We start from the raw sequence: 15,820 nt of genomic DNA on the forward strand, positions 1-15,820 counted from the left end.
AATCAAATTGCCACCAGAAGTCATCTAATTAGTAAACACCCCATAGGTGGAGTTTCTACAAGTAGAAACCTAAAGATGAAATGTGAACATGCACAATTTTTATGTAAAAAATCTGGATATTATTAAAGATCCAAAACATAAAAATGGCTTCTTTTTCTTTAATTAAAAGAAAAACAGATTATTTCCAAGTTAATCTGTTGCTTTCTATTTTGTTGAAATTTTATTTATTTTTTACAATTTTTGACTTGTGGTCAGAGGCCAAACAAAAATAATTTCAAGAGCCAAAAATGGCTCCCAGCCACACTTTGGACACCCCTGTTCTATATTATGTTTCAGCTGAAATTAACTGAATATTTATCTTTGTGCTGTAAGAATCAACTTAGTAATAAGTTGATGCCATACAGTATGTTTGTACTGTATGAATCTGGTCCCCATGGATACAGTAACCAGTCATTGTATCGTCGTTCTCCTGGACTCCGCCTGCTGCTTGACCGTTACGACCAGGCCGCCTTCAGCATTTCTTCTACACTCAGTAGTTTCTCTCTGGGTTTGCCGCAAGCGTCCCCCCTCCTTGTCTCCAAGCTGTCGATCTTCTCCCAGTCTGAGAAGGCGACTGGTTTCACTCCTACAAATGGCGCAAAACAAACCCTCAGTGACTGGAGCTTAAACCAGCAGGTGGGCAGCATGGAGACTTTGTGGTCAACTCAAAACTGGAGAGCAAAAGGTGCTGAATAGGAGATTTTTCTTCGACAGAATTTGAACCAGGGGAAGATAAAACAATGCCACCTGAGTTCTGGGTAGAATATACTACAGACAGTAGGATGTTTTTTTTTTTTTTGTTTTACATCATAAATTCAAAATGTTTTTTTTTTTTTTTGCACAGTTTTGGCTTAATTAATGTTGAATATGTTCAGCAAAACAACCTTTTTTGGAGTCTGCATACTCCAGTTGACAAACATTTGCCAATTAAATTATTTGACGATTACTTCATTAATATTCATCATGATTAATCCAATTAATTGTTTCGACTCCAATAAAGATACCAGGGTTTTTGCAGATTTCACCAACTAAAATTTAAGACCTTTCAGGGCCACTATGAATTAAATTTAAGACTTGTATCAACAGAGAAACGTACCAACGACCTCCAGCCAAGTGGCAACAGATTTGCACGAGAAAAATAAATAAATAAATAGATATACAAGATTAAACAGTCCTGTCCAATCAAAACCTAAGTCTGTGATTAATATATTTAAGGCCCACATTTTTTACTTGAATTTAAGGCATATTAAGACCATCATGAATGGAATTTAAGAGCTAAATCTCCAGAGAAAGATACAAAGATTGTCCAGCCAACCGGCCACAAATTTGCACTTACACACGATAGATGCAAAGTCAATATATCCTAGCTAATTAGGGTATATTAGCAGCTAGTTAGCATAGCTTCAACCATCTCCAGTCACACAATGCAAAGAAGAATCAAAGTAGCAAAGTAACAGTATAATATTTTTAAAAATGAATATGAGAGATTAAATAGTCAATTTTCAATTTTTTTTTTTTTACAAATGTAAGACATTTTAAGGCCTTCATTTTATATACATGGATTTAATTGTTTTTAAGGATGGGTGGACACCATGGATACAGTTTTTTTAATAGATAGCTGTGATGTTTCTGTGCTGTAGTTCATTTCTGGGTGAAGATAAATAAAGATGGTTAACAACAAATGTTGCGATAAGTGCTGAGGCGTTGCTGTACCTCGCTCCTCCAGCAGACTGCTGACTGCTTGCGATCCGGGTTTGGCAGCCGACACGTCCAACGCTCCAGAGTCCATGTCCTCCAGCAGGGACCGGGCCGTGTCGAAGCTGTTGTTCATAGTGGTGGCTATCACACCTGTGGGGCCCGTTTTCAGCCAGCCGCTGCAATACAAGCCTAAAGAGAAAGACCGAGTTATGGAAAATGGTCTAGTTAAAGGGTTTTCATTGCAGGACAATGTTTTAAAACCTGCGGCTTGGTGAACCCGGCCCACTGAGTTTGGCACGATGGCTCTGCGGGAGTCGTACGGCACGACGGGGTCGATGGGGAGGCTCTTGTAGCCGATGCTGCTGATGACCAGACCGCAGGAGACGTCTTCCACCTCTCCGGTCAGAACAGCCCGAGCTGCGTCTCCTGACCCCTGACCCCGAAAACACACAGATTATAAGAATCCGAAGCGGGCGCATTTTGAAATCCAAAGCTGTGCTCCAACCTCCAGCCTGTTGACCGCCAGTCGGATGCCGGCCGTTCGGCTGCGGCCGGGGTCAGCTAAGATCTCCGTGGGGCTCCGGAAGAATCGGAACCCCCAGACCTTGGCGACGTTTCTCCGCCTCTCCAGCTCCTTGTCTCTGGGCGCATCCAGGGCCGTCTTCAGCAGCAGCTCGGTGAGACGCTTCCTGGGCCGCGGGACGTCTGGGACAGCAGAGACACTGGCGCTTTAAATGTGACTTATTCACCAAATGTATGGAGGAACAGTCGGCACAAATGTGTGTTGAACAAGTTAATAATTGAATACTTTATTCCACCTGAATCGGTTTCACAAAATGTTTAGATGTACATACCGCTGTTGTCAGTTATTTTTGTTCATGACCAGTTTCACATCAGCAAACTGAGATCTCAGGTCTAACAATAGACTGATGTGTACAAACAGAAGACTGGATGTCATGTTTGATTTTGACACCATTATTTTTAGCCAACCGCTAAAAACCAACCGAAGTTATTAAAGAACCAAAGCTCGCAAGTCCATTTTCACCAGGAAAGAAAAGACTGTGGTATTTTCTTTTAACCCCATTTAATCGATTAATTTCCTGAACAATTGATTTTTAAAATAATCGTTAGTAAAATTTGTTGTCGGATCATAATAACAAATTTTGTTGGACGATAAATCGTCCCAGAAACCATTGTGTTAAACGATAACATTCTCAATTTGAGACCATTTTCAACTAATCTAATAATAATAATAATAATAATTGTGTTTTAATGCAAGTAATTACACTCTCTGAAAGATCAAATAACTTTAATTTGGAAAGAATATTTTTTACACCGGAACTGGAAAAGGTCTTAAACATCCGAACCCAACAACTGAAACTGAAATAATAATTAAAATGAATTATGAAGCCTCTGTAACCAAAATTGCATTAAACAAATAATAGCTCAATTTAGAGAGTGAAAACAGGCAAAAGTGGCTGGTAGTGCAAAGTAAATCCTGGATGCTAAATGTTTGCAGCATTTCTCAAAATGCCAGCGTTTCTTCCACATTGAAATGATCTAGTTGCAGTCCTAAAATGAATGGTAAAATGGTACATTTTTCCAAAGCACTTTATGCTAGAGTTATATTCACCCATTCACACTCACACAAACATTTTTACACCGATACACAGATATGTAGGGGCTAAATGCCTTGTGGCAGGAGGAAGCTGGATTCGCACCAATAACCTTCCGATCACAAGACGACTACTCTACCCACAGAGTTGCAGCTGTGTTTCTGAAGGCTTGTAGACATCAAACTCAGGATTCATTAAACCCAACAAGGCACTGGGATTGCATAAGAAACACACATGAAGGTGTATGCAGGTGATGATATTCTCATTTGTCACAGAAATGCTGTTTTAATGTTGCATTTGCCCCTCATCGCTTATCACCAAAAATATTCACAAGGTCAAGGTGAAAAAGAGCGTCCGTTTCAAATCAATGCCACGTCTCCATCGAGGCCGAGGCTGCTGGCCGGAAGGTCAGCGGAACGATGCGAGCGGCAGAGCGGCTGGCCTCGTCTGCAGCCCTCTGTCAGCTCTCGTACGTCAGAAGCGATCTTTAAACCTGTGAACAGTTTCCGTTCAGCTCTGTGTATGAGCCATAGGTCTGTCTCAGCTGTTAACCACAACATACACTTCCTCCTGCCATATGACAGCTCAAGTTGTTCTGCATTAGTCACACGTCGCTTTCTCGTGAACTCGCATGCTTTCCGTCAAGTCGGAGATGAGAACTAAGAGCAAAATCCGTAAATCTTGAGTCAGACTCGTTTAAAAAAAAAAACAACAAAAAATAAACCTGTTGCGGTCCCGGGAAATTATTGTAAAAATGAAAAACAAAAACAAAACGAAAAAAGAAACTTGTCATGAAAGGCTTTGATTCGCCTCTGACCTTTGAGGGCTTCTGAGACGCCTTCGAAGTCAGCTGTCACCATCTCGGGCCTGGTTCCTGGCAGGTTCACCATTTCTCTGAGCTCCTGCAGACGAGAGGAAGAAATCTGATGGCCGCAACAATCGGGTTCTCAAAGCTCCACCAGCAGCTTGAAACAAAAACAGCACGATTTCAAACAAAACCCAAAAGTCTCCCACGTTGGAGTTGCGTTTTCTTTTTTTTTTTCTGGGTTTTCTCTGGTTCTTATGATTCAGGTTTCCTTTTCCAAAAATAAACTTCTTTCATAACCTGCTGGAAAAAAGTGACTCAAACCTAATCGGTGACATTTGGAATCCGTGGCTTAGATGAAGAAAAGTTGAAATGCTAAAATTTCAGCATAGTTTGCTTAGCACCATGTCCACACAACAAATCACACAATGTCATTTACTCAATACAGACTGAGCAGAAATGGAGCAGAAAACAATGCATAGAAGCTACTTTTAAACTTAGAGCTTCCACATACATTAAAGGGAATCTAGTAACCAGATGATGCAAACATATTTAAATAAAGACTGAGCGCCAAGACTGGTTCCACTGTGTCTATTAATGCATATTAAGGTGTAATAGGCGTTTGAAATATTAAAATAGGCAGACAGATGTGTTTGCTACTTGAGTAATCCCAGATTTCAACTATTCGTGGACTGTTACGAGTCCATAAACTCCAAAGACCAGGAGTCCACAGTATTGGGAAAGTCCATCATTTTACAATAAGAAATCTTATATACAAGCAGAAACTTTGAAGATGTGGATGACTAAGCAGATTGCCACGGAAAATGCAAAAAAAGCGCCAAGATTTCTATTAGACATCCTCTAGGCTTATGTTAGCGTGTTAAATGTTATAATTCACCAAGTACAACTAGAAATGACTTGAAAAATATGACTTCAGAAAGATTAGAAGTTGAAAACCTGTTCTTTTCAAAACAATTATGATAGCACGGTGTCGATTTGCAGGGTTTTGTCCAAACCACCCAAACATTTCTCGACAAACCAGGCGACAACGTTTAGACGAGTTATGCAAAGGACGGAAGTTTTGGTCATAATGAACAGCGGCGTTTGGTTAAACCCAAACCCACCATGTCAACATAACCTCCCCCCTCATCCTACAAGGACCTGGGCAGCTAGCAGTGTCATCAGCCAAACATTGAACCCTGTGTGTTGCGAGGTACTCTGGAGTCACGCCAGCTAAAAGCAGGCAGAAACCGGCTCATCCACAAGACGGTGATGCCACACAGCAGGAAGTCAACAACAGACTGAAGCAGGTGTCTGCAGAGTAGGTCAAACTCTTGGGTTAGTGTGGTTTTCCCATGTGACAGATGTGTCTCCTTGATAAAAGGCTCGGCTTGTTTTCCTCTGTTCCGTGATACGAACCTTGATTGTACACGCAACCTGCATGGGTCCCCTCCTGCCGACTATCAGCACCTTCTGAACCCGACTCTCGGCGAGGGCTTCCAGGGCCGGCTGGGTTATGTCCGTTTTCTGGACGACAATAAATCATGAGGTGAAGCTTCGGTATCACATAGTACTGCATTCCTTAAAGGTAATCTTTACCTTTGAGGAAATGTCAAAAGTATTCTTTTCATCACTACAATACCCATCAACTTTTTGTAACTTTTTGTTTGCAAAGATTTTGCAAACTGCTCTAGATATTTTATCTCCAAAGTTACAACTTTTCTCATTAAAGAAAAATCCTTCTCACCTTTAAAATGTCTAAGGGAGACAGAAGTATCCTAGCCACATCCAAGGCCACGTTGCCTTGTCCCAGAATGACGGCTGTTTCGCAACTCAGGTCCGGTTTGAGCTGGAGAAGATATTAATAAAACACATGAAACCAGCCCGTTTTGCTTTGATTTACACAAGAACACATGAGGTTTTTTCCCCTCTACAGACCTCTCGGCAGCTGGGCAGGCCGTTGTACCAGCCTACAAAGTCTTTGGCTGAGTAGACGCCGGGCAGGTCTTCGCCCGGCACCCCCATCCTCCTGTTGCCCTCCGCCCCATAACTCTGACAGAAAATATATATTAAAAAACAGTCAAAGCTTGAATTCTCGTTTTAGGATTCGGTCGTGTTCTCACCAGTACGACTGCGTGGTACGCCCCCTGCAGTTCGCCGACGGTCACATCCTTCCCGACATTGACGTTGCCGTAGAAACTACAGCGGGAATGTTTGGCTGTTTGAGTAAAAGTATTGATGACATTCTGGAGGACAAAAAAGATGCATATATTACACAGAATAACATTTGACACTTTCTAAAGTACAGGAACAATAATTTATAGAAGTGCAAATTTGGAACCAGTTGGTTTTCTAATGAGTTATTGGCGAGTGACTTTAAATGGCCTTCTGCTGTGTCAGGGCAAAAATACGCCACACAACACTAATAAAGCAAAGTTGTACTATCTCCTTGTGATAAAGAAAGTTTTCGACAAGACAATAAAGCTCTTTGCAATTAAGACATCACTCTACAAACCACACTGTCTATAAAACTCAACATTAGCGCCACGGGCAAAACTTTTGTCCGGAAGTACATGCTCTCAAAATTCCAGTAAAACAACCATCTGCAGTTCCTGTTTGGCACATTGTAACAAAAGATATGATTAAAAAAAATCTGAAATCAGCTTTGAAGGTTGCAGAAAACAATCGGGTTTAAATTCCAGAAGTTAGACTGTGCCAAAGACTGAAGATGTTGACTCTGGATATTAATTCCTCATGCAATCTTTGCATTTATTATTTGTTACTGTATTGAACTCCTTTTTGTTGTAGTTTTTGTTAAACTGTTGTGTTCCAGCCAAGCAGAAGTGAGTAAAACCATTTTTTAATATATTTATATTAGAGGTGTGCCGATCGATCGGTCACCGATCATAATCGGGCCGATTTTCGTGAAAAAGTGCATGATCGGTGATCGCCGATCATTGGCTCTTGTTGCCGATACCGATCACTTGCATCTCATTTCGCAGCCTGTCTGTGCAGCTGGTCTCCTCTTTCCTTCACACTGCGCAAACGCGCAGCAACAAGTCCTAAGCGATGTGGAACTATAACGCACTGAGTGAATGGGGAAGTTTGCGTGTTGCGGCGGAAAATTGAAGCACATCAAAATGCATCAACACAACAAAGCTAATACGAGATAAAAACAATGCCATACTTGACGGAGTTTGGCTRCATCGAGGCTCASTGCAGTAAAAAAGACATGGAGGATCAGACAGCAGGTAAAGCAGCGCACAGCTACAAACGCATGACGGTCAGAAAGCTAAACAAATAACCCGCAAAATTATTTAAGTCTTCGAGCTGCGATGCAAGACGCTGGTTCTGCTCTTGCTGTTGAACCGCTGCTACGCTACAGGTAGTAATATTTCACAGACGGAGCGCCGCTTCTGTTCCACCTGGTAGTGACTCTCACACCGAACCTCTGCTTAAAGCTGCAGCATCTAACCTAAAAAAATACATTTTACATACGTATTAAAACTTTTGCTGTCCTAACATGAGACAGATAATCTCTAAAAAAATAATTGATCTCCTCCCTGTTCTGCATAATTACTCCGCTCAGTCATAAACTGCCACTCAGAACTAGCAGTAATCAGCTAGCCGCCATGCTCTCAGGAAGTTTTCATTCAGTAACTCAGGATTGTTTATTGTAATGGAACCTGTATTTGCCTTTGAATGTTAAGTTTTRTACTTGAATTTTTTTGGMAATGTTGAGAGGTTTTATTTTGGCTCTTTGCATTATTTAGCCTCTTCAGAGCCTTCAGATGTTATCAGTCTGTTAAAGATAGTATTACCGATAGCAGTACAATTGGCACAATGCCTGTTTTGTTTAGTTTTCTTCCTGGAAAAAGTTATTAAAAACAAGTTTTTGTCAAATTAAGGTGAATTCATGGTTCCTTTTTCCACATAATGTAACCGGTAGTGTTTATGATAAAAAAAATAATAATAATAATTATGTGATTGGTATCGGTGGTCGGCCCTCATGGGTGATCGGTATCGGTATCAGTATCGGCATCGGCAGGAAAAAACCTGATCGGCACATCTCTAATTTTTATATATATAAAAACTTGCTCATTTGTCTTGTCAGGTGGTGGTTTTCATGGACTGACCATCAAAACGTTCTTCCACCTCAGATCTACGCATCTCTGATGTTTCTGACCAACTCAACACTCATCATAACCTACAATGAGATGATCCTAGACCTGAAAATGATGCAACTTATCAAATGTAAAAGGTTTTTAAGTTAAATATTGTACAGGAATCTTTCTTTGACATTTTTAGACAAAGTAATTGGAAGGGCTTTGAGGTGAATCTCAAGCAATTTTTCACCATTAAGCGTTTCGTATGGACCGTCATCCTGCAGGTTTTCTAACTCAGAAATCTTTCCTGAGCTTTTGGACAATTAAATTTACTCTTAATCCATAAACAAAATTAATTTCCAATAAAAATAAAAAGCGAGCGCGCTTTTGCCACTCCACTCATCTCCAGAAATTCGCCCACCCGAGCGGTGGATTCCTGCAACCCCTCCAGATCTACCATGATCCCCTGGGCTGCTTCTTTGATTAAGACACTTTAAAAACACTTGAAGAGAAAAACTTTGCTGTGTTATAAAATGTCAGTGGAAGAAGCAGACACCTTGACTTCAGGGTGGTCAGGGGCCACTCCAAACCTGACCAGGCCAAAGGGGACGGGCAGTCGCTCGTAAATGTCCACCTCCACATCCTGACGGGCCTGAGAGGAAGAAACGGACGGTAAAAAAATGGCAAACAGGAGAAATCGCTCGCTGCAGATATCGTCTCTTCATAAATGATGCTGAAAGGTTTTTTATGTACCAGCCAACACAACTTTCAAAATACAGCTTTCATAAAAGCGTCTCATGAAACTTTGAAAAGTGACTTTGACAGTTTCTTTCTTCTGTTCTAACCCATTTTTCTCCAATGTGTTAGAACATGATGTTTCTATTGTTCAGTGTAAAATTAACAGCAAACATGAACAGTAACCACAGATGAAGCTCAGATGACAGCCAGTCCTGTTAAATGGGGTAAATGTCTACCTGTGTGATCTGTTTTACAAGTCAAAATGGAGGAAAATTACCTTAAAGAAAATACAATGGCTTTTTAAAACGATTCTTAAAGCAATCATCTCCCAGTTTGTATTTTCTGTTATATCCGACAAGAGTTTGGTATTTTTACAATATTTCACAGTTTTTTTCAGTGGTACAGTTGGGAAATTATTTTCCTGTTTTAATAGTCTGGAACAGAACTGCAAGAAATAACAAATAGTAATCTAGCTGTTTTTTTTTTTTGTCTCTACTGCAGGTACATAAATAAAAAAACAAAACGAAGCTTTTGAAGCTTTAAAAGATCAGACGATAAAGATGATAAAAAAGTTATGACAGATAAAAACATCGCAACTGAACTTGAACAAAGTGCATCCGGGCCATTAGGCTCCTGCTTTGATAGTTCTGTGTTTGTATTTCTTACAATCTGTCAGTCCATCGTTCTCTGACTCACTGAGGCCTCAGTTCAGAGAAAACTGTAGGAAAACACGTCCGTAAGAAAAGTCTGAGCTATAAAAATACAATTAAAAAAGCTAATTACAGTGTAAAGGGTAATTCTTTGTCAGTTTAGATGTTTATTTTCTTGTCTTAGATGATTTCTATTAAAAATTAGATCCTAGGTTATGTTTCCCTGAGGCACAGAAAAAGTAAAAGTAGACGTTAAAATACTTCGAAAGCAACCAAGCATATATATAATGGCTTCTAGAAATTTTAGCATGCATCGGTGACTAAAAACACAACAGCACAACACAGAAGGGCTCTTTCCTGTTCTAGTTTGACAGATTATTATCTAGTCCAGGAATCCATTCAAAAGATAACAGAGAAATTGAGTTGTTTCCGGTGTGACATATCTACTGTGCTTACTGTTTGCTAACATAACACAGATTCAAAGTGATTTCATTATATTTTTTCCTAAACTACCACTCTGGTCTTATTGTCATCTATGATCGGTTTGAAACGGCTTACTTTAGTCACGACTTCCTGTCATGAGTCGCTTATCTATGATTTACGTTCACGAGGAAGCTTCGTAGGCAGCTGGAGGATAAACTATTGTTTAGACAGCCACAAATCTTCTATGATCAACCAGATCATGCAATATTTCCAGTAACATATATCCCTCCCTTTGTGTTCGGTTTCAAGAAGCGTACTGCTGGATCACACCGTTTGCTGATGACATCCAGATTTGCCTGCATGTTCCGGTCCATAACGTTTCTGTGCTGCTTTTTAGGCATTGCTGCGTTTTATACAACATCTAAAACATGAAAGGGACTAAGCAAAAAAAAAAAGAAAAAGAAAGAAGTTAATCTTAACTGACACAGCAGTGCTATTGGCACCTCGCATTCCCGTCGCCGCTTGTTTGGGAAAAACTCTTGCTTTTAAATTTAATGTGATCAGCTCAAGTTGTAAAGTTGAGCTATTTTCCAGCCTGGTGGCACTTAGTAAATTAAAGGTCTTCATTCAATTACATCAGTCTGAGACACTAATCCATCTCTTAGTCACATCTCATTTGGATTACTGCAGTTCTGTGGAGTTGTGTTAATCCATAGTCAAGTGTTAAAAGCAGAGTGCCTTCTGTGCGTGTTCTGACAGAAGAGAAATGGTGCAATCACCTGGCTTCGCTACACTAGGTTTTTGTCAACTTGGCGATCTAGTTCAAATGTAGAACCCTTTTTTTTCATCATACTATTAAGAGCATGACTCTACCTCCAGTTAAAAGACTGAGGTAAAAAAAAGAAAAAGGCCAATTGCTATTTGACATTTCTAGAGCCTCAAATAGTTCATCAACAGCCTGTTAGCAATAATTTGCCAACACTTTGGGGTTTTTTGTCTCTGGCCTTTTTTGTGAGGTTCAAAATGTGAATACTTGTAGCTGTTTTTCCCGATTTAAGTCTCCTGTTCAGTCTATCAGTCCAAGCCGATAACAGTGTATTTCTCTCCATTTTTATCCACTCAAACCCAAAAGGAACATGTTTGTAAAATGTAGTGCAAATAGCTAAGTGTGTCCATGACTTGACATGACAGAAGACTAAAAGCCAGGCATGCTCTGTTCGCTTTGAACAAGCATCAGAGAAGTTTATCCGTGTGCTGTCGGAACAGGAAGTACACACCTTGATAAGATGCTGCGCCGTGTAGAAACCTGCCGGACCGCTCCCAACGATACACACCTTTGGACAGCTAGAAGTAGACAAAAATGCCTTTCCACTCCCACCAAGGCCTGCAAAAATGAACAGACTGGATCAGCGAAGGACGAGTTGAAGGTCAAATGTGTCACAATTCAATACATAATAAACTCATTAAATAAATTACACATTTAAATTCTATTTTTTAAAAAGTCTTAATTTTGCCTTTGGGATTAATAATGTGTTTTCGAATTTAAATTTTATTATTAATAGCTTTTATAAATACAATTAAAATTAAAAGAAATAACTATCAATGTTTCTTTAAGTATTTTTGCACAAATATTAAATATTATATTTAACTACATAATTATAAATTAAATTGGTTCATTATATGCTAAATGTATTTTTAAAGTTCTTCAGTATTTTTTAACACATGGCACTCGGTGCTTTGTTATTACTTCATCTATCAAAGTCAGTGGGTGGGATTAGCACTGCAATACTGAATGTGATTGGTCTGTAGCCAAGTTGCCGTGCAGGTCAACCAATCAAATGTTAGTGTCTATCTCATAACTTTGAGTACAGTTTAAATAAGTTCACATGGACTGTAGCACATTAAATATTAGATAACTACATAAAAAGTATGTTTTTAACATATATGGAATTTAAATGTAATTATTTAAACATTGAATTTGTAATTGTACATTTAATAAATAGCTAGCTAACAGATAAGTATTTATTTCTTTCATATTTACTAAATTAGTTATATATGTGAAAATTAATTAGGTAGGGTTTTTTTTCTTATTCTGGCACATTTGGATCTCAGTAATGAAGCCACAATTCAGTCTCATTGCACCGCAAGCTGTTTTCTGACTGTTAATGTGGTTTTAATGAGTCATAACTTGAACTGGAGTGAACTGAGTTGCACAAAAAAAAAATGTAACAGACAATTTAGGCTATCAATTTGAACAAGACTGGACGGTGTGCAGACAGTGGTACCAGTGCCTCACCTTCATTAAGTCCCCTTGTCCATTTACTTCTTCCTGAAGTCCACAGCTTTAGCTCAGACAGCAGTCGCCTGCAGTACCTCATGTTTACCTCCTCTGTGCGGACCAGCTTCCTAACATCAACCTGAAAGCGGGTTATATCCTGTTGTGCGGTTTCTGTTCACCAGCCCCTCATCGCTGGTGAACAGCCTCTGGCTGCTCTTCCTGAGCTTTGGACAGCGGGACAGGGGATCAAAAGCCAAGGTGGAGACCGTCTATCTTCACCGTGACAGGCTGCCTGTCCTTCGATGTTTTAGCTAAAGCTGACAGCTAGCCCGACTTTGTGCTCAGCTTCACATTCGCTCTTATTTTCTTCACACTTTTAAACTTTAAAGCAAATTGTGAATACAGTTTGTTTCTGGGGCTGCACGTTGTGTTACAGCGATAACGGTCCGCGGAAACCATTTTACCACAAAAGTTCCGCACAATAGGCTCGTGCTTTTATTAGCAAAGTTTTCTAAGCTAATAGCGCCTGAGTGAGTGACCTGGGGCGAGGACGCAGGATATCTAATTAAGCTGTCCAAATCGATTATTACACTAATTAAAACTTGCCCTTTAGAGAAGAGAATTTATTTACTTGACGTCCTCGCCAGTCTCTCCTCGCTGGTAAATCTCTTTTGAGAAATGTTAAAACTGCAAACAAGTATTAGCTCCTTTTCACTCTGGCTCATTATTGTTACATAACAAAGCTAATGACGGTGTATATTACTCTGCATGTAAACACAACTCCATGTGGTACAGTGTTAGATGTGCCTCTGATTTAATGGGGTACAAATCACCCAGTATTTTCACCAGAACTTTCACTAACGATGCATGGCAGCCATATTTGATTTTAAGGTTGTGAGCTACGACTTTTAAACTAATAGCAAAATTTCTAAATATTACTTTTTCAGGAAATCTTTTAGTTGATTTAACTGAGTCAAATTCCAACCTCCCCGTCCCCGTAGGGATGGAATGCACGAATAAAGATGGAAGTTATTTTTTATCATTGTTGTTTCAGAAGGACATGATTTTATCTGCCAGACTGTTTTGATGCGAAGCTCAGGAGATTCAGATGTAGGGAAGATGAATTAATCCGTGTAGTGGCAAAGTTTTCAAATCTCAAAATTTTTTCTCACATTTTTTTTGTCACAACCCAACCACAAACCTCAATGTGTTTATTTGAGATTTTATGTGACAGACCAACACAACCAAGTACATAACTGTGAAGTGGGAGGAAAATGATGCATGTTTATTAAAATGTGCCATAGATCTGTATGAGCCCCTCTGCATCAATACTTCATTATTTCACTGTAATCACAACCGTGTGTCCTTCCACTGATGCCTCAGTGTATCTGACATAATTTAAATTTAAATGTATTCATGTTTTTAATGTTTTTTTTATTTTTTATAAAGCACTTTGGTTCACGTTTATGTATGAATTGTGCTAACTGTAAAAACTCCCCTTGCCATGTTTTACCAGCTTTTTACATATGGAAAGTGAAAGTTTGCCCCTTTGTTTCATTTTTCAGAGCTTGCCACAGATTCTCAATAGGATTTCAATCTGGACTTTGACTTTGAACAGGAGTTTCCTTTTTCCTCTCTTATTAACGCTTTCCGTCATCTAAGGTGGAACTCCATGTCTCTTCAGATTTTTGCTATTAAAATGAAGCATAATTTCCATTCTTGATCACAGTCTCCTCCAGTTGATGCTTGCTTCTCTCTAAATTAGCTTTAGCATCAGTAAAATTTTCCCTCAAAGCATATTGTTTAATTATTTTTTACAATAAACCTGATCAGAGCACAGATGAGCAGTGAAACTTAAAAAAGCATGGACTCCAGGAGTCTTCAAGACAAATGCATGATTTTGAACATTTTTCATTTATTGCACATATTAAAACAGGCAAAAATGCACAGTATATACACAGGATAAAAATAATTGCATAAGAGTCTGAAGTATATTTGAAATCTTAATGGGTCAAGGAAACCTGCACAACAAGCAGAAATGGAAACATAGCTAACTTTGCAGTTTTCCATCACAAACAACGCTCACTCCTTCACACACAMACRCACRCACACACACACACACACACACACACACACACACACRYAYRCACRCACRCACACACACRCRCACACACACGCATGCACGCACGCACGCACACACACACACACACACACACATACACACTCACACACCTGTACATTCTCGCTTCATCCAGGATGTGGTAGCTGAGACACATTTCTGCAGACAAAAACGGTAAATTAGATGTCAAGGAAGTGAAAGGCACTGCATAAAGCTAACCAGTTCCGCTATCTATTTCCAGCCAGAGTGCTTTTCAGATGCCCTGGCTGCAAAAATTAGATTTTATCATCAGTTTGCATCGGCGCTTAGCATCACACATTGCCAAAGATGCCGTAGTCGTGTGTGGATGTCATCATATAGGGGCAGTGATTGACGGTCTGCTGCTGCATGTAGATGTTCCGAGGCTGGTTGGTTCTGGGGGGTCGCGGAGGCCGCGAGGGTCTCGGAGGCAAGGGAGGGGCGTAACCTCTGAAAGGCGTGAAGTTCTTCTTGAACTGTTGGAAGACGAAGATGGTCCGATTACTCTGAACACAGTTTCAAACTCTCATCTGGTGCAGGTCGCACGTACCCTCCTGCACCTCACAATCATCAGGCAGATGAACATCAGCAATATGCCGGTAAATGCCACGATGCTCAGGCAGATCAGGGTCAGATCTACGGTGCGGAGGCTGCATGCTTTCACGGGTCCGCCCTCTGTGAGGAAATAAGTCAAGCATTTTAAGTTTCTTTGCATCATACATTTCATCAACAAGAGTTCATAAAAAAATCATAAAGAATAATGTGTAACGTTGCAATTTGTCTAATGTGAGTAAACAGCACATTTCCTCTCACCTCCGACAATGATGACTGTCCCATTGCTCTCCAAGTTCAAGTTATTGTATTTTTCGTCAATGTAGACCCAGCTGCAGTAATACAAGTCTGTGTCTTTCTGCTCCAGAAGGGACAGCTTAAACTTATACCCGACTCCTGGATCCAGCTGCTCTTCGGTTATGCTAATTCTGTTTAGAAATTTATCAGCTGTAGTGTTCTTGGTAACAACTTCTTTGTCAAAGTGGAGGTACAGAATTTGCTCATCTCCAAGGAAGTGCCGTTTTAGAGAGAGGCCGATAGGGTCTCCTTGGGGTGTGGAGCATTTGATCTCAAGCGACGAATTGATCCACACATTGGAAATGGTCAAGGGGCTTTGGAGAACTGCCAGAGAGAAAGAGATGGACTGTTAGAGACAAAGTCAACATCATGGTATCAATAGATTAATGGTTTTAATCCCTTATCAGTCATGGGGACACCTCATGGACGGACATCTAAACGTTTTGGAAGATACAGTAAGAGGGTTATATATGTATATATA

At 39.9% G+C, this 15,820-nt stretch overlaps 2 protein-coding genes across 2 annotated transcripts in view; both read right to left on the bottom strand.

Annotated features, from left to right (window-relative positions):
• Positions 1-248: 248 nt before the first annotated feature.
• Positions 249-12,803, bottom strand: fdxr (ferredoxin reductase). Its single transcript, XM_008437793.2, has 12 exons — positions 12,372-12,803; positions 11,353-11,459; positions 8,821-8,916; positions 6,282-6,404; positions 6,097-6,210; positions 5,906-6,007; positions 5,578-5,685; positions 4,171-4,255; positions 2,243-2,442; positions 1,999-2,170; positions 1,753-1,926; positions 249-625 (listed from the first exon to the last, which is right to left on the bottom strand). Exons 1-12 carry the CDS (start codon positions 12,451-12,453, stop codon positions 495-497), a joined length of 1,494 nt encoding a protein of 497 aa, XP_008436015.1. The 5' UTR covers positions 12,454-12,803; the 3' UTR covers positions 249-494.
• Positions 12,804-14,530: 1,727 nt separating this feature from the next.
• LOC103481953 (uncharacterized) overlaps positions 14,531-15,820 on the bottom strand; it is a 3,512-nt gene continuing 2,222 nt past the window's right edge. Inside the window, exons 2-4 of the mRNA XM_008437794.2 lie at positions 15,304-15,663; positions 15,041-15,165; positions 14,531-14,966 (exon numbers count right to left, since the gene is read on the bottom strand). Coding sequence (XP_008436016.1) covers positions 14,784-14,966; positions 15,041-15,165; positions 15,304-15,663 — 668 coding nt within the window. The 3' untranslated portion in view covers positions 14,531-14,783. The remainder of the gene's footprint in view (positions 14,967-15,040; positions 15,166-15,303; positions 15,664-15,820) is intronic.

This window comes from Poecilia reticulata, linkage group LG19 (genome assembly GCF_000633615.1).
Source record: "Poecilia reticulata strain Guanapo linkage group LG19, Guppy_female_1.0+MT, whole genome shotgun sequence".
Classification (NCBI taxonomy): Eukaryota; Metazoa; Chordata; class Actinopteri; order Cyprinodontiformes; family Poeciliidae; genus Poecilia; species Poecilia reticulata.

Coding starts and splice junctions, on each gene's coding strand:
- fdxr (XM_008437793.2), bottom strand. CDS start 12,453: ATGAGGTACTGCAGGCGACTGCTGTCTGAGCTAAAGCTGTGGACTTCA. Junction 11,460..12,371: donor GACAAGGGGACTTAATGAAG/GTGAGGCACTGG, acceptor TCATTTTTGCAG/GCCTTGGTGGGAGTGGAAAG. Junction 5,686..5,905: donor CTCCCTTAGACATTTTAAAG/GTGAGAAGGATT, acceptor ATTGTCGTCCAG/AAAACGGACATAACCCAGCC.